We start from the raw sequence: 18,574 nt of genomic DNA, 5'->3' as shown, positions 1-18,574 counted from the left end.
TATTAAGATGCGCTGACAATAAAGAAAGCTTTCTAGGTTTAGACTGATGCCAACATACCTCGTTTCTTCTTTCTCCTGCTTATTTAATACTCTAATACACAATACACTCTAGTTTGAGAGTAAAGTGAACTTGTGCAGTCTTCATTCTTGGTTGGACCTACATACATATAAAACCTGTTTGGAAAAGCAGTTTCATGTACTGAAGGAGGAGACAGACACTAAGTAGCTGTATGCCTCCTTCCTCTTAAAGATGTTCTCTGGCTCACAAGGTGAACCACCAAGGATAAAGGTAAGGAAAACCTGAAGCTTTCACATCTGGTCAGATGACTCCTTTTGTCTCATCAACTAAACAAGTAGAAGCATGAAGTGTTCCAGAGGAGCAGCTATTAGAAACCAGACTACCCAGATAAGCATTTCAGTCAAGAGCTAACAGACTACAGAAGTAATGCACTATCATACAATGAAACTAAATTGTCACAGACAACCACTTAGCAAAACAAATTAGGATCACAGAAAATGATTGCATAGAACAGATTACAGTCAACCATTCCTTGTCAGAAGGTAGGGCTTCTTCAGATACATTGTACCTTATGAGTCTTCCAAAACCCTCAAAGCAGAGAATACTAACTACACCATAACCAAAGCACAGTTTGACACCCAGTCTCTGTTTGGGAAATTGATACACTATAATGAAAGCTCAGGCTGGATAAACCATGAAGCCTTTACATCCAGTTGTGTCCTGCAGAAGAACTAAACAAAAGGATTACCCATGGTCAGACTCAAAAAAAAACCCCAGCTTTGTAAGAGTGATGGGGTTTCCCCACTACTGGAAAAGTCATTCTGTTACAGACAAGTTCTCTTTACCAATATCAAAAGTTAGCAGTGAAATAATGCAATTTCAGACCACATCAAGATGCCTACTACTCCCATTTCACAACTGACAACAGATCAGAGTTTCGTCTTGTCCTGGTGTTTTTGCTGCCATCCTCTCTAGTGTAAGCATGCCCTTACAGCCAACCTGTCCCTTCATGCTACAGACCATGCACTCCCTACTATCCCATCACCAATGCAATAAAGCCATTAGAATTGCTTTTAACTATCTGAGTTCACACAATAGAAACCTACTCATGAGCTATTACATATGGCCACACTTCTCCTCTTCTGAAAGAATGTAACCTAAAAGCAGGTTTTTTTCTGCATTCCACTTTGCACATACTTCACAGAGAGCATATAAAAACTCCACAAATACTCATCTGGGATTTAAGCTTATCTGAACGAGTTCCTTCAACTTGTTCTAAACTTGACATAAAGGCATTTTTATCTCTCTCCTTTATTTTTAATGTGAGTTTGACCCTTGCAGAACCTGACTTGGTGAAGAGAATAAGGATATTTGAAAAACTGTGATCAACAAGTGATATAAACATTCTAGTTTTAACTACTCTCCACTAGTCAAGTCTCAAAAAGACAGATGGTGAGGTGAGATGGTTGGACTATATCACTTGCACATGCCCACATCCTTCATACAAGGATGTGACACTTCATTTATCCCATTACTTATAAAGGTCTGACACTTTCCACTTATCATGGCACAATAACTGTGTTTTAAATAAATCACAAACATTTCTTTTCAATTTTTTTCTTCTCCTTAAAAACAAAAGTCAGTAACCTCAATAGACCATAATGATTTACCAAGTCTTGTCTTTAGTTGCTCAGCGTTAGTCTCTACAGTATTTCAGCACAAACCTCTTTTAAAGATTTCTGCAGTTTAGGTCACTCTAACAAAAGAGACCTTCTCCAATACCACAGTGGTTCTAATTTCTGAAGAGAAGGATGAAACTTGTTGATAACGGTAGGTTTTCTTGTCAACTAGGTATATGAAGGGTTAGACAGCAGGGGCAATTGGAGAAGACTAAATCTTATCTCAGAATCTATAAAGTTTTACATACCAACCTATACCACCTGCATTTTTATATATTTCTTCTGTTACCCCAACATACAGAAATGTCCTATTAAATGTAGCTGATTAGTGGACACAAATTTAAAACCAGTCTCCAATCCAAGACTAAATTGTAGCTATCTGTAAAAAGCCAGTAGTGAACACTAAAAAAATCTATGAAAATGGATGAAGCAGCAATGGAAGTATTTCTATTTAATCTCTCGCAACATCCTATTTCTGAATAAGAGTCTCCTAGGCAATTCTTAAATGTAACTCCTATACCGTGTAACTGCAGGATTCCTTTTACAAGGAGCACAATGCATTTGTGCACAAATCGAGATTAGGCTTCTACTCATGAATACATGTGGAGTTTTTTTATGTAACATAAAAAGCACCTGTGCTTATACACAAGCTTGGAAAGCTGTGCTGTATGCGCTGTACATTGCATGCCATATTGTGTCGCGTATTTCCAGGATCACTAAATCAGCCCTTCAGAATATTCCATAGCAGCACTGGGCCAAACTAGAGTCTTCAGTTTCGAAAGAATGAATTCTGTTGGTGAAAAAGCAATACTTCTGGTTAACAAACAGAGAACAAATAATACTTAATTCCTTTCGGTTTCTAGCTTTTACCCCACAATACTCTAGACAACTTTCAGTATTACTCACTTTCTTTCATATTACTTCCACTGATGAAAAATAAGTTAAAAATCAGCTGAGTAAAGCTCATTTACACCTCCATACTGACCTCCAAATCTTTCTGAAACTTAGCTTCCTCACAGAAAATGAGTCATTGTTTCCCTTTACATCTTCACATGACAAATACTTGAGTTCTTAAGAACCTCACGATAATCATATAAATACAATTTACTAACAATTCCTGTTGGGTTCAAATCTCTCTCCTTATAGCTCACTTGGATACTACTTTGCTTATCCTACCAATTATGACATAATTCACTTAAAATACACTAAGTGCTACGTGAAATCTATGCCCACAAGTAGAAGTGCTACTTCTGCATTTTCAACATTCAACAATTAATCTCTTTAATTCCTCACTGAATTTGTTTTGCAGTTGGACATTTAAAAACATCACTATTACAGCTACAGAACCAGTGGGTTACTCAACTGTTGTATTCACCTTTTTGTGGGAAATTACCTTTCACAAAGTCTGAGATCCAGCTTATCCCATACTACTTTTTAAAAGCCCATTGCATAAACAATCCAGAAAAACCTCTCCAAATACGCTATACAGATATTTCTGTGATTGCAATGAAGTCATAAATAGCCTAAATGTTGATGTCAAAATGATTATACACTATAGAAAAATTCTATGCAAGCGTTAAGACAATCTGTGCTAAGACACAGCAAGCTTCAGCATTAACCAGGTATCACATTCTCCATACAGAAGGAAAAAGGCAGGGGGATTCACAATCAGCAATAAAGCCCCACATGCAGGAAAAACAGCCACAGCAGGGAATGACCTAGCTTTTTGAGCTATTCTCTTTATTTCCTCACTAAAATAGTAAAAGAAGTGGTTATAACAGATGTTTTGCCTAGGTAAATTATAGAAAGTATTTTGAGGTTTGCTATGTTATAGCTCCCTGTCAAATCTGCTAAACAGAACAAAATTTTCTGCCAAAAGAACATGAGAATAAAACTACTTTCCTGAACACAGAGGGTTCTAGCATCAGAGTACAGCAAATAAGTGTCAATCACAAACTAATTATTCAGGAAATAAGACAAATTGGAACTGTACAAGAACATAGAGAAGCTCTATCATTGATCTGGAAAATAAAAGTCTTACTTCCCTCCATCAGAGGGCCCAGACACACCATATTGCAGGATCTCTTCTGAAACATCTCTCTTATCTGAAGAATAATCAGCTATCACCACCAGCCATGGTTAAAAGAATTTTAAGAGTTCTACTCTCACTGACAAAGGTATTTAAGAAATGTGGCTAGAAAGTGAAATCAGATATATTTAGATCTGATATATGTTTATTTAATAGTGACTGTGTTTAGCTTCAAAATGAAGTATCAGACTAAGCGATGGCTTTTTGCTTTGAGACACTTTCTTGTTAAGGAGACTTCTGCCTAGAGCCATACAGAGCTCAGCACTTGTCAGCTTGATACAATGCTATCAACACACTAAGATCAGACTGAAAAGTCCAAGGATAACCATTAACTATGTTTGGGGCATTCAAGTAAACCTGTCAATAAGCACACAGTTAGAAAGTGAGGATAAAAAAAATAGAGACTGTGCCCACTACGCCCTTCCACCTCACAACTGCCCTCCCTCTGCTCCCTCACCAGCTCTCCTAACAGAGACTGGCAAGTGCTGATGTTAAACCCCTGTCTGAGATATTTTTTTGTCACAGAGGCTTTATTTAGTACAACTCTATTAATAAAGTAAAATAAATGAACCACCAAAAATAAAGCTGCTGCATTTGTTAAGAATATGGGAGAAACAATAAATTAGTGCTGGCTCAAGGCAACACTTTCTGTTGAAGTTCAGTAGAAGTAACACCATGCCTCACTACTAGAGAAACACATCCTGCTACCCTATACAGTCATGTCACATACTGCACTGTCTTGCCTTTGAAGCTACAGTAGTAAGACATTTAGTATCCCAGCTCCTTTACCAGTTCTCCTATCCACTATACTGTATTTAGTGCAGAGCATTTCAACACTGGAAAAATTTTATCCCTATCAATCATAAAAATAATAAAACACCTAATAAAAACACATTCCTTCTCTTTTTTTAAGAAGATACCAACAAAGGAATTCACATCTTTTGGGTATAATAGTGTGCCAATAAAGTTGAGTGTCGACTTTTAGAAGTGCATCCACAATGCCTCTCCTTTTGCCTGTCTCTGAATACAAAACTGCCTATACTCCAGTCACACATCCATTCTTTACACTGAAAGATGTAGACTTGTTGCAAGGAAAAGTGGAGTGACGCCAAAAATCCAGGCATCTTAATGCTCATCTGTGTATGTCATCACAAAAATTAACTTTTAACTAAGTACTTTATGGCCTTGAGTGTTCTTACATCCTAGTCATAGAGCTCCCAGGGAGCCTGGATGTTTCCAGATCTGGTATGAGAGCATCTTCCCATTCATAAGGAACCCACACCATGGAAATGTCAGCATCACAGCTGGTAAGGAAAACCTAAACAAAAGCAGTCCATTTTCAATAGGTGTTAATTTTCTCCCTGAGTTGTCCTTTAAAATAGATGAGTCATCTAAATAAAGTTGAAAGGGAACTGTCTAGGGAAACCCCCTATTACAAACATCACTCAAGATTAAATAGCTTTTGCTCTGCTCCACATCTCAATTATCTTCATAAGAAGTGTTATTTATAGGTGAAAAATGTCTACATAAAAAACATCCACAATCACCACTATTTCAGACTTTGGAGTTATCAGAACTGGAATTTGCCTTGCGGAAATGTCAGGATAAGACTGCTGTGACCGCAGGCCCTGCTCCTGACCCCTTGTAATATGCTTAGCATAACTAACGCCACTTTATAAGGCAAGCAGGTATTCTCTGTGACTGAACAGGTCACATATTCATTCCTTTCCCCCTTATTCTCAGGCCCTGAAGGTTCTGTGAACCAAGTAGACAAACCAAACAGATTTCTTCTTCTTCTCCCTACCAGCTTCAAGATTCCTGGGCATGACGGCAATTACTCCCTTCCTTACTGGCACTGAATATCCCAGGTCCCAGTGCTGGTGACAAACCCGTCACTGGGAAGCACAACAGCATATGGAGTACCAGAACTGCCCATAACATCAAGCACTTACAAGTCCTGAGTAGGGAACTTGGACTCAAGCTGCAGGTGGACAGTGAGACCCATGACCCTTGTGGCCAGAGATGCTTCCATCATCATCTGCTACCTCTGAGGACTGACTCATATCTTTCATATAAACTTCCAGTCCAGATTATGATTGTTATATTGATACAGCAAACAGTGTATTGGGTTTCGACCCAATCTGCAGACGGTCCAGGTGATTAGAAATAGTAAGTTAAGTTGTATTATAAATTCCATATTATTCAATTGATAAGAAACTGTAAATTAGGATCAAGTCAATTAGAAATCTTAAGTTGTCATACTATAAATTCTGTATTATGCTACTTATAAATTGTTTTAAACTCATTCTGTTTGTAGAAATCCTGTGCCATTCTGATCATAACTTCTGTGGTATAGTAAACATAATATCTTGTTAAGAAAATAAAGCTTAAATTGTAATTACATTTTAGTGCCATCATCATTCAGCTAAGGATCCCTGAAAGAGCCTCTCTGTTGCTTGATTATCAGATTCTCTGGAGAAAATAGATCTTATTCTCTGGTGCAGAGTTTGCGTCTCTTACACCGCAAAATTACTCTGCTTACATATGCTAAAAAAGAAGGGTACGGGGGGGAACAACCAACACACAGAGACAACTTAATAAATTCAGCTGAACCTAAACCAAACAAGTAAATTAGCTAAAAACATTTAGTTCTGATCCCAAAAAATGTTCAATCTTTCATAAAATATGCTACTTAAAACATACAATATATTAATGGGCATCAAATAAAGTATCTCTGCTCTAGTTTGCAGAACTTACGCTTTCCTCACAACTTCCATGGCTTTCAGATCCGCTTAAGTTATCTTACAGCCACTTTATGTACCTAGTCTGCTCACAGTCCTTTCACTATCACGTTTCCAAAGCTGGGATTATGAAGTAACATAAAGGATAGCATTTTAAGAGCTTAAAGAACGAAAGGGTATGAAACTGAACTGAGCAGTGAAAAGTCAAGTTCTATACCTCGAATGATCTCTCCTTTCAATCACATTATCTTCCATATGAGCTGCTATATTAAGAAGCAAAAAAAGAGAAATGTGTTATGTATAAGGGCAAAATAAACTCTTATATTCAGTATTGATTCAATATTAATTTTACTCTAATTTACAGAAGTTGCAGAGCAGGAATTGGGAATACAATACCACCAAGAAATAGCATGTATCACATCAGACAACAAAGAGGGTGTTTAGCGGTACTCACCTAATGAATACCTAAAATGCCTTCACTTTCACATCAGCATTTAAAGGTAACTTGTGAATTCACCAGACTTAAGAACTAGAAGATACATGTGCCATTGAAAAATTAGTAACATGACATGTAACAGTTCATTACTGGAAGAGATTTGAAGGAATATTTTTTTCGGGCATAATGAAAAAAACCTAGCTATCAAACTAGCTCAGAAGACAGAGGAGGGGAAGAAGAGCTCTGAGGCACACGAGGCCTTCTCCAGTTATGGAAAAACTGGAGCAATTGTGGAATAACTTTTTTTTTTTTTTTTTTTTTTTTACAAAAAAGTTGGTTTGTAACCAGATCCACTCTGGCTTCCTTCAAAATGAAAAAGAATCCAACTTCACTCACACTTCAAATTTGTTAGGGAACAAGAAACAAAAAGTAGCATCCCAAGACCTTGCAGCAGGCTCTTTCCCCCACGCTGCCACTGCTCCTGTGGCACAGCTGTGCTGCACGCCCACCCGCCCAGCACGCTGTGGGCAGGAGGCAGCTCCTGATGTACACACTGTGTTGGGGCTGCCATGTGATAAGGACATATGTGGATGTACAGTACTCCACATGAATGTATCCAACAAATCCATACTCATTCTGCATTTTCCCAAAAAAAGCATGAAAAAGAGTGAAGGATATGACTTGATTTAAGAATTTATGGATTTTATCTGCCATGTTATTATCCATTCACCGTCACATGAGAAGAAACATGGATTCTGATAATTTCATTCTCCCCATTGTTTCATCATCAATATAGGAAACATTATTCTTCGTATCTGGAAGGCAAAACCCACACTGCAAATGTCTCTGCAGAACATGGGAGAAGAACCTGCTATCTGGTATTCGCTGTGGAACCAAAAGTTACCCTACCAGGATACCATCAGAACTGCACAGAACCCCCTGACACAAACAGGGCAAATAGAAGATTTGCTATGCTAAGTTAGATCTCTCGCCTAGAAAAAAGCTGTTAAAGAAGAATTACTATTCACTTCTGAAGTAGCACTATAAACAAATTCTGGTGTTGATTTAGTCGGCATATTTTATTGTTTCTCATTTAGTTTGAAAGTAAACACTTGGAACAATCCTAATACCATGAGCACAGTATTTTCCAAGTCTTCCGGATGTCACCACATAGTGCATCATTCTCTTCCAAGAATGAAGAACAGCAATCTACCAAAACAAAGGCATTATTGCCACTGTAGTATCATAAAGATCTCTAATTAATACAGCAGTGCTGAGCTACAAATCATCTTCAGCTAGTTAACCCCAACAAAACATGCCTCCCAGAATCTGAGTTACTGTGACCACACACTACAAACAGAAAACTTACCTGTTTCTCATATATTGCTCCTCATGAAACAATGGAAGAGTTGAAGCAATATAAATACTATCAAATCATTAAATATTCATTAGGTGATTCTAATCTAATTCTAATGAAGTTCCTACTATTAGTCTGAAGTGGCTTAGAGTCTGGAAGCACAAGACACTAAGTAGAATAAATTATAAGCTTAAATTCAGACCCTGGAATAAAACGTCTTCAGAGCAAAAAAGTGAGAAGGAAAAAGCAACTTTATAATTAAATGGCTGTGCTTCTGAATCCAAGTATGTTGCTTCTCAGAAGTCTAAAGCAATAGCTCAAGCTTATGATCTTGTTCATGTTATTCCTAAAAGACAGAAACCATGATTAACAAATACACAATATTTGTCTGGTCTGTTAAAGTAACTATTTTTGTACCATTACCCTGAAGCAGGTATACTTGACACACAGACATTCAACATGGATCTTGACTTTCAAGACCTTTAAGTACAGGATTCTTCTGAAAGCATGAAAATATTCAAATTTTCAGCCTGCTTCTAATTTCTCTAAGTGCACAAGCATAGCTCAACTTAAACGCTATGTAGCATAATCATTACATCAGCCTTATAGGACATTCTCAAGTTTCATCTATATTTAACTTACAATCAAAATACCTCAAAGGCATTTAGACATCCACAGTAATAATGAAGCTAATAAAATTACTCAGAAATTGTTATTTGTAAAGACAAAGGATTAACAGAGACAGCTAGTTTATCACCCTGAAGTTTCACTGAACTATTGAGTAAAACCACATACTTAGTCAAATACCATGGGCAAAGGACTGAAAATATTAACTCCACTAATGCCACAAAATTATTACTTCAGCTAACAAATGGAGAATACTGTTCAAACTTTTCACTGAGCTTCCCTTGCAAGCAAGCCACAGGACTGTCACGAACAGCAATCCTGGCAAAATGTACCTGGGAATTGTTCAGAGGGACTCTAAATCCCACCATCTTCATCAGCATTCTCAGCATCTCACCACTGCCATATACATTTTCTATAGAAGAGTCACCTGTCAGCTGAAGCCTACATAAATGCCAGGAAGCATGCGCACTTCTCCATGAAGATTAAGCTGCTTCCTCTTTACTACCATTCCCCAAGTATCTTATCTCCTGAAAGGTAACCAACTCTCAAAGTAACTCTGACTTGACATCAGTTTCAGGAAAAATTAGATTCCTCCAGCACTGTTAGGTACATGATTGATAGCTTGTTTGTCCCTGTATACTCCCCTTGTTTTTTATCATTAATACATTTTTTGCCTCAGGGTAGGGTTGGGTTTTTTCCCCCATCTTTTCAGTCTAGCACTCCTAGTCTCCCAGGCACCCCTTCAATACCAAAGGACAGTCTCCAGCCAGAAGCACTGTGCAGGAGGAAGCTGCATCACCACCACAGAACCCTAAGGTCAGCAAGGGAGCACAGCAGACTAACCCCATCAAAGGCGGCAAGAGACAAGCATTCAACACTGCTTGTTTCATTTACAGAGTTGATCCCACAACTACACAGAACCTAGAACAGTGCATATAAAGACTGATAGATATGTATGTATAAATATATAGAGACTTTTTTCTTCTTATAAGGAAAAAGTAAAGTTTTAGAGAAAATTCTTTTCTCAAGAATTTTGTTCCACACCAGTGTCGCCTCATCCTGATACTGCTGGATAATAATGTTCTTACACCCACAAGCTTCAACCACACAACCCTTGTGCACATCCAAGACCTTCAAACTCAGCAAGAAATGGTGAAATCTAGTAGAGCTGTCAGGATTTCATCCTACTGGAAAGGCTGTGCTGCAAAAGGCAGAAATAAGGAAAAATCCACTCATTCAATGCAGCTCATTCTTTATTTACATACGGTAAGTAGCATCAACATATATTAAGTGTGATTTTTTGGGGGGTGGGGAGAAACTCACCTTTAATTTTGGGCAGCAGGAAACGTCCTAGTGACATTTTCCGGCAAGCACAGTGCTCCTCTGCAACCTCTGCTTAGCAGTAGCCCAGTGACTTCAGCAAGCCCAAGAAGTTAACAAGAGTAGCTAACTTAATTTGATTTTTAGAGCCCATTCTTTAAACATCAAGAGCTACTATTATTACTGGAAGAAAAAAAAGCTTCTATCAACTGCTGCCTTACAGCTCCAAATTATTTTGGAAGGTGAAATGACGGAAGAGAAAGAGAGAACCAAGGGAGGGCACACAAAAATGCAATATGACCTAGACAAGTAGCCACTATATGAGCCACCCGCATCTCCTTTGCATGGAGAGCTCACTGCTTTTCCCCCTCAAGCCAATCAGAACAGATGTGGTTTTGTTTCCAGTTAACAAAGAGAAGCTCCATTTGACAAACAGATTCTGGAAAAAAAAACAACTGGTCTCAGACCTAGTAGAAAGTGATTCTTCACTGAAAGAAAATAAAGTAAAACAGCTCTTAAGTTGTTTCAAAACAACATCTGACCCAATCTAAAATAGCTCTCCCACATCTGAACTTGGCCCCCACCATCAAAGCACAATGCTGGTTACAAGAATTGGTTCCACTCTAAAGACGCAAAGCCTTGCTGTTATAACACTTAGCAAGGGGCAAAATCATGGAATCCCTTCAAATTTCTACACACTCCCAGTAGAGCAGCTCCTCTTCCAGCACTCAAGCAACTTCTGTGGAGCCAGGACTTTCCAGGCATCAGAGGTATTGGGCCTTATCTGTAAGAAGAACTTGGATGGAAGGGAAAGAGAAATTATAGGGAGAGGAGAGCCAACCAAAAGGGAAGTAGGAAGATTCAAAGAGCAGGAAAGCATATTTTCTGTAAATTATCATTACCTAGCACCAGCCAATTGCCTGACATGTTGGTATATGTTCCTTTAATCTTCCAGTTAACAAGGTAACTTAAAAACAAGGTTTATATGCTGGTTACTTGCAATCAGGAGAAACTCAAAGGAAGCTTTTTTTTTTTTTTTTTACAATTTACAATTAATCTTTTAATCTTTTTCCTGACAGGTCTGAATTCCAATTGCATTAGTTAACTTTTTCAAAAAATTCACTAGATTATATAACAAAGTTTGAACATTGAATCACTTCAAGTCTAACCTCTTTGAACCAATGAAAACTACAGCCATGTACAGCTGTGGCTCAACTCTGGGTATTTCTAATGCAGAAAGTTCATTTTCATTCAAAAAAAAAAAAAAAAAAAAAAGCCAAGACAAAGGTCCCTTCCCCAACACTACCATGTGGAGACAAAGCAAATAATTAACAGCTTCAAGCTCTGCACAGCCTCATTAGCAGCACAGCACTGTGAATGTTCTACAAGGTGTTTTTAAATTGCACCATGACCACCTTTACCCTGGCAACTGAATTAAAAGCCACTCCTTATTAAAATACTAAATGGGGATTTAATATTTCCCCAGTTTCTACAGATGGTTTTTAGCAGACAGAAAATCTCAACCAATTATTTCCCAAAACGTAAAATTTCATTTACAAAATTAAATTCTTCCTGTCGAGTTACAGCTGTATTAAGTTACAAATAATGTTACAAAGGCTGTATTTAGTATGTGCATGTACAATATGCTTAGGCTGCTGTAGTAACTTTCAAGATTTATTGGTAAAGAATAGAATTTACTTTGGAGCAGAATTAAGGCAAGCATACCATTCTTTTTTACAAATTTGGTACAAAGACCTTAGGTAGCATGAAGTATTACTTATCAAATTTTGCAGCTTCTCATGCAGGAATTTTGGAGGTTTTGCAAGAGTAAATATGAAATTTTACCATATCTTTAGTTGCTAGTGTGGTATTTCATTGAGCACAGTGTGATTTCTTTTACAGTACATACATAAAAATTACCTCAAAAGAAAGCCCTTCAAATATTTTAAAGCATCCTGATTAAGCACAGGGATAAGAAATTTTGGAAAGTGTGAATGAGACACAAGCATCTGATTAACAGAACAACACAGAACTGTAATTTTACCTGTAACTATAGAAAGGCTTTTCAAAACAGCATACAGCATTACCAACGTGAACATGGGTTCCTAAGGATCATAATCAGAGACCACTCTACACAAAGATCACTGATAACAACAAACATAGGAGAGTCTATTCTCTGTTAGACAAAGAGCCATTAGCAATACATGCAGCAGGGGGGGGAAAAAAAGTAAATAACATACCCCGGAAACACCACCAAAGACCCCAGAGCCATTAACCAAGCCATAACCTCGTTCACAAGCTGCTTACAATAAGAACCATAAAATCAGCAGAATAGTCTCGAATGGTAACCTGTTCTACTCAAAATCCCAACACATTTGACTTAGAAACACTGCACCTTTTGAAGCAAAAACAAACCACAAGATATTCTTGAGCTCAAAGTTAGAAAAAAAAAAAGCTAGACAAACACACAAGTTCAACTAAGGTAACTCTTTAATGATTTGCAGCCAATATAGATAATCTGTCTCGTAAAAGTAACCCTTTATTTCAATCTAATTCTGGCTGTTTCCTAACCAAATTAATTTTCTAAGTCAGTTGCAGCAGGAGAGAAAAACAATTTTATAATGAAAATTAGCACCCAACCGAATCACAAAATAATCCACTGCTTCTGCATAACAGAATCCACCTTCCATCAGTGCAGGATGACAAAAAGTTACATCTGGCAGAGAAGCATCAATTCCAAAGTAGCTTTCCAAACTCAAGTCAAAGCCACTTGATCATATTAAAACCAAAACAAAAAAAAAAAATAAAAAAAAGAAACCACCACCCAAAATAAAACAAAAAAAATCAACCAAGATTTAATGCTGCTTTGTCTCATCCAGGTGATGTAGAGCTCATTACAACGTGAAAGGTAGAAAGATGATTTAAAAAAAATCAAAACTGAATAAAGCGTTAATGTTGATTACCATTTAAATGTTTGTTCTGTGAGATTTATATTGCTTCTGAGGAAAAAACTCATATACGTACATGATAAATTCAGAGAAATCAATTTCAGTTATTTTATTCTGAATACTTGGTTATAAACCCAAACTGTGTAAGAACACCTCTCACAAGTATTGTTTTTATAAGCTACTTTTTTATAATCTAAGTCATATTAATCTTACCAAAAAAACCCAACAAAAAACAACAAAACCCCCTCCATACATATTAAAATCCACTGAGCATTTTAATGCATTAAAATCTCAGATCTCCCAGGTCTTCACTAAATTAAATCTGGCTCTGCCTTAATAGCAATTACAGTTCTTATCTATGTAACTACTGCCAGAAGGTTGGTTGGATCCTCCTGTCCTAACAATTAGGAATCCCCTTCTAAGTGCTTTTGTATATGCACAGCCTGTATTAATCTGAATTAATGTAAAAATTCCCTCTTTATATATTTATAGAGCACAATCAGAAAGTTTTTTTCACACTCCAGAAAATATAAGCATCTAGGCATTAATTGGAAGAGCCTCTTCCTTGCATCAAACCTATCAATCACAAAGCCATGCAGCAAGTCAAAGAGGGAATCTGATCCAGCAGAAAACTGACCCAGCAGAAGAACTAGTTCGCTGTCAGATCAATGCGATCCTTTCAGCAGCTGCCTGTTAGACCAGATTAAATGTATCATGAAACTGCAGACAAAGAGTTTACAGAGAAGTGGCCAGCCACCTAAAAAATAAAGCAGACTTGGAATAACATCTCATAAGAAGCACTCCTTAAAACTAGTATTTTCTCCTCAGCCAGCACTTGAATCTCCCAGCCATCATGGAGGATACAACAGACAGAAAAATTTTAAAAAGCTTTTTCATTGGAAATCCGTATCATGTGGCCTTGGTTCTCAACACAGCATGTGGCTAGATAGACACAAATGAGCAACAAGAAAACTTCGTGTTCTCACACAGAAGAAGAATAGAACTTCTCCAACTGCTAAATCCAAAGGATAGAGACGGCCCACAAGACTAACAATTACTTTCATTTTATAATCCCCACCAAAACTTTTAAACACCCCTAAAACAGCCATTCTGCATCTGTGCTTTAGTTACCAAAGAATCTAAAGTCTATTCTGTTGGGAAGCATTTTGATAAACCAGTATGGTGTATCTTTCCTCCTGCAAAGCCCACAACGGTGCTTCAATGTCTTTTTATTTTTCTCATTTAACTGGGAAAGGGCTGTTTGAACTGAAATGACGCTACCAAACTCCTCAGGGAGAAGTATGTAGTGCTTTCCAGAGGTGATCAGCTCTGTTTCAGCAAGTGGTAACTACTGTTCACAATGCAATTAACCCTGGCACAGCCCATGAAAAGGGTTGCTGCTGAACCAAGCTCAGACTGTGTCATTCTCTCCTCCCTCAGATATAAAAAAGATTCTTCAAGAGTCTCTTACCACATTCAATAAAACCAACATTCATCCTACAGCTCCAAAATTATGTCAGCATGTGGTCAAACACATGGAATTTACAGGAGCCTTGGTTGCGTAGGGTTTTTTTTTTTTTTTTTAGAAAGTGGGATAGGGTGTGTTTGGTTGGGTTTTTTTACTATTTTTAATAGTATCCAGACCAAATTTAATCTTGTGGTGAGTCTCCTGTAAATTAAGAAAACAAATACAAAGTTTAATGAAAAAAGACATATTTGACTAAGCACAAGATTTTTTAGTCAAGTGGTACAAAATAAATCTCAGTGACTTTGAAAGAAAGTCATGGAAGAAACCTAAGTTTAGTGAAATTATGGCAGGCAAGTTCAGTGTGTCCAAGAATCTGACTCAATATACCCTGACCTCAATTTACTCCCTAGGCATTCAGTTAAATAATATTAATATTTAAGAGCACCCATAGGTAACTAGCAATAAAGTTTCTCTACAATGATTGGTATCTGCTAGTCCGATTTAGCATCCACTTGTTCAATGGATGTATGTAAATATATATTAGCAGTTAGGATTACAGTTTACATACCAAAAGATCCAAGCTTTTAAGCAGGAAGAATAAAGTAGAAAGGAGTTTCTAAAGGAAATTCTCACACAGGCATTCTACAGGTACTGTAACAGAAAACAACTATTATTTAAGTAACTCATATGACTCATATTACACCCTAGACAAAGATTAATCCAACACCTTTGAGGCCTTTTTCACCGTAGAAGAGGGATCTACTCCTCAGCAAAGATACACCTTTATGCTAGTAGAGTCACTTCCACTTGGCTAACTTTGATCCATTATCCAGACTGAGAAAGACAAAGTCCTCTGTCCAGTAAACCCATACTTTTGGGGGGCCTCCATAGGCAACACCTGCTCAATACTCATCCAAGTGAGCCACATCCAGGGACCTGAACACCTGAACACTCATCCCTCCTTAGTCCCTATTCACAGCCTAGGAAGTACAAACAGAAACACAAAGGTACCACCTGGGTCAATAAAAAGCCATCCCATTTTAAGGAAGAAGTACTTTTCTCAACTGTTTTGTTTCTGCCTGTGGAAAATAAAAAGCTTTATGACAAAGCTGAGTACACACAACTTCCCGATCGATAACATGCAGTTCTCGTCAGCCTGACAACAATTAGCAATATACTGAAGATAATCAACAGCATCAGCAGGCAAGTCACCTGGACTTTTCTCACTTAAGTGGCCTCATTTGTAAGAGACAGCAATCAGTCTTAGAGCTGGTCTTTGCCATCTGCAGTATTTGCTAGAAGTTTAAAATGTTACATACAAATAAAAGCAAATTTTCCCAAAGTAGATCATTAGCAACAAGCAGCATCTAGGCCAAGAGATGAAAAACTTTCCATCGCACATACTTTCAACAACAGTTAGCATTTCACAAGTAAAATTCAAAATAACCTAATCCAAATAAAGGGAATGGAGACTGAACACATCTGATCTGCATTAGTTGGACACGTGAACAAAGTGCTGAAGCACACAACCAAGAAAGTCCCCATCCTCCAGGGATACGGGAGGGGGCCAGCAGACGGGTTAAACTTCACATGGCAAACCGGGTCAAAAGCAGGTTGACTGGGGTGAAAACGAAGCTGTAATCCCCTGCTAGCCTCACGTGCCACCAACGGGCATGGGGCCGAGGGGCACAAGCAGATGTGAACAAGATGAAACAGTGAGGGAGAAGAGGAAATAGTTTAAACATATATACGCATAGATGTATATATACTGATTAAGAGAGAGGCGTCACGTGAGCAGCAGATCTACGGGTGAGATTTACCTCCCCCATGAAAGCACCGGAAAAAATGCAGAGTAATCTAAGCGGATGCACGCACATGTGCGCATCCACGGACACAGCGTAGACACATAAAGCACCCAGAGCGCATCTGCGGAGTTGCCGGGGTCCCAGTGCAAACCAGCAGGGCAAGGCTCGAGTGACGATGCAGGTCAGTGGCACCTCCACCGAGCCGCACCGGGCGGGGCGCGGCGGGTTCTAGAAGGAGCCGCCACCCCCCGGGGCTGCCCGCTGCCGGGCGGATAAAGTTCGCAGCAGCCACCGCTGCAGTGCCGGGCGCGTCCGCCGCAGTGAGCGAGCCCTGCCTGCGGGAGAGCAAACGCCGGTAGGCCCGGAGCCGGCCGCGGCATCCCTGCCTTCCTTCCCCGCCTCCGCCCCGCCGCGCCCCCGCTCCACTGACCGATCACCTCCTGCAGCTCGTAGGCGTCCCTGCAGATGGGCCAGCCGGCGGCCGGGGTGGCGGGTGCGGGGGCCGGCTGGGGCTGCTGGACGTGGACCGGCGACTCGCCCTGCTCCGCCATGATGCTGCCGGAGCGCCCAGGCACCCGACGACCTTCTCCAAACTTCCCCTCTAGCAACACCTTTCAGCCGCGCTCTGCCTCCCGCCCGCCCTACCCGCGCAGCCGGCCGCCCGCCCGGCGGAGGGAGGAGGCAGGGCGCCGAGGGGGAGGAGGCAGAGGCGGGCGTCGCCGCTGGCCCCGGCCGCTCGCCCCGCGCCGCTGCGGAGAGACGGAGCCCGAGCGCGGTGCCTGGGCCCGGCGGCCCCGGGCGGTGTCGGTGCGGCGCCGGCAGAGCGAGGCGGTGCCCCCTGACGCGCCCCCGCCCGAGGGAGCAGCGCGGGCGCTCTGGCGGAGGCGCCCCGCGGGAGCGGCCCCGCGCACCCCGGTGGTCGCCGCCTTCCCCAGCGCCTCGTAGCCTACCTGCCAGCCTGCTGGCGGCAGCTCTGCCCATCGTCCTTCCCCGCTCATCCCGCGGCTCGCTGGCATGCTCTGTGCTTCTGGAAGCGCTGCGAGGTCCTGCACGGGGTGGCGGGCTGAGTGTGTGCAGGCCACGGCCCTGCCCGCGGACTGCCGGACCCGCCGGGGCCGAGCGCGGGGTCGGGGAGGACTGGAGGGAAGGCACGTCGCGTGGCGGATGCTAAAGCACCTGTTAGGCCGATAGCTTAAGCACACAGGCTGCTCTGCAGCACAGCTCACATACAAGTGTCACTGCTAAGAGCGCCGCTGCTGCGAGATGACATGTATTCGAATTTGAGGACGTGAAGAAAGCATTTGCTTTCATCGGTGGTGGTGCTGCAGTCCTGCAAAATGGTTAAATCACCGTATGACGAGTGGCCCGCTCCAGGATGAGTAGGACAGCTGCACCATGTCACCTCAGTGCAGACACTGCCTCAGCTCATGCCAGCAAGAAGGACTGAAGAGAGTTGAAAATGCTCCCCTTGGCAAACCAGAACCAAGTGATTTAAACAAATAAGAATAATAAATAAACTTCTGTAGTGCTTCCCATTTTACAGTTGAAAAAAACCAACCTGGGGTTAAATGAAATTGCTGTTAATAGTATGGATTTTTTTCTTCTACTCTCTTAGTAGTGTCAAGTGTTCAATGATATCATTAGGATTTTACTTACTATGAAGTAATTTGGAAAATAGTTATTTGTGTAGTCTACAGTCTCACTCCTACTTTGAATGCTTTGCATTTTAAGATTTACAGAGCTCTGGGAACAGTGGTAACACAAGATTTCCATATAGTTCAAAATCTTACTTCCCCCTACAGAATGAATTTAAGGTAATTAGAACGAATACAGTATGCAAGCAGGAGAGCCATAGGACTGTCTAAAAGAAGTGAACCACACAAATTGTTAGGAAGGATGATGCAGCGAGATTTAGTCAATAAAAGATACATGTAACAACACCTGCTAGCTACTTTATTCAGTTCTAGCTCGGTTTTGGATAATCCCCTTTTACTAACTAAATTTTTTTGTGTGGTTAATTCAGTGAGGACTCAGTTAATTGAACGTTATTCCGAAGAGGAAAGCAAGTTACTTCTATTTTGTTGT

General features: G+C 40.1%; 1 protein-coding gene across 1 annotated transcript in view; it reads right to left on the bottom strand.

Moving 5' to 3' along the window:
- STK39 (serine/threonine kinase 39) overlaps nt 1-17,220 on the bottom strand; it is a gene marked incomplete at its 3' end in the record, with an annotated part of 86,615 nt that extends 69,395 nt beyond the window's left edge. The window contains exon 1 of the mRNA XM_082285416.1: nt 16,916-17,220. Within this exon, the coding sequence (XP_082141542.1) occupies nt 16,916-17,040 (125 nt within the window). The 5' untranslated portion in view covers nt 17,041-17,220. The remainder of the gene's footprint in view (nt 1-16,915) is intronic.
- Nucleotides 17,221-18,574: the final 1,354 nt, after the last annotated feature.

The sequence above is a fragment of the Coloeus monedula genome (genome assembly GCF_965178545.1).
Source record: "Coloeus monedula genome assembly, chromosome: 7".
Taxonomy (NCBI): Eukaryota; Metazoa; Chordata; class Aves; order Passeriformes; family Corvidae; genus Coloeus; species Coloeus monedula.
This window is presented reverse-complemented; position numbering and strand designations above follow the sequence as displayed.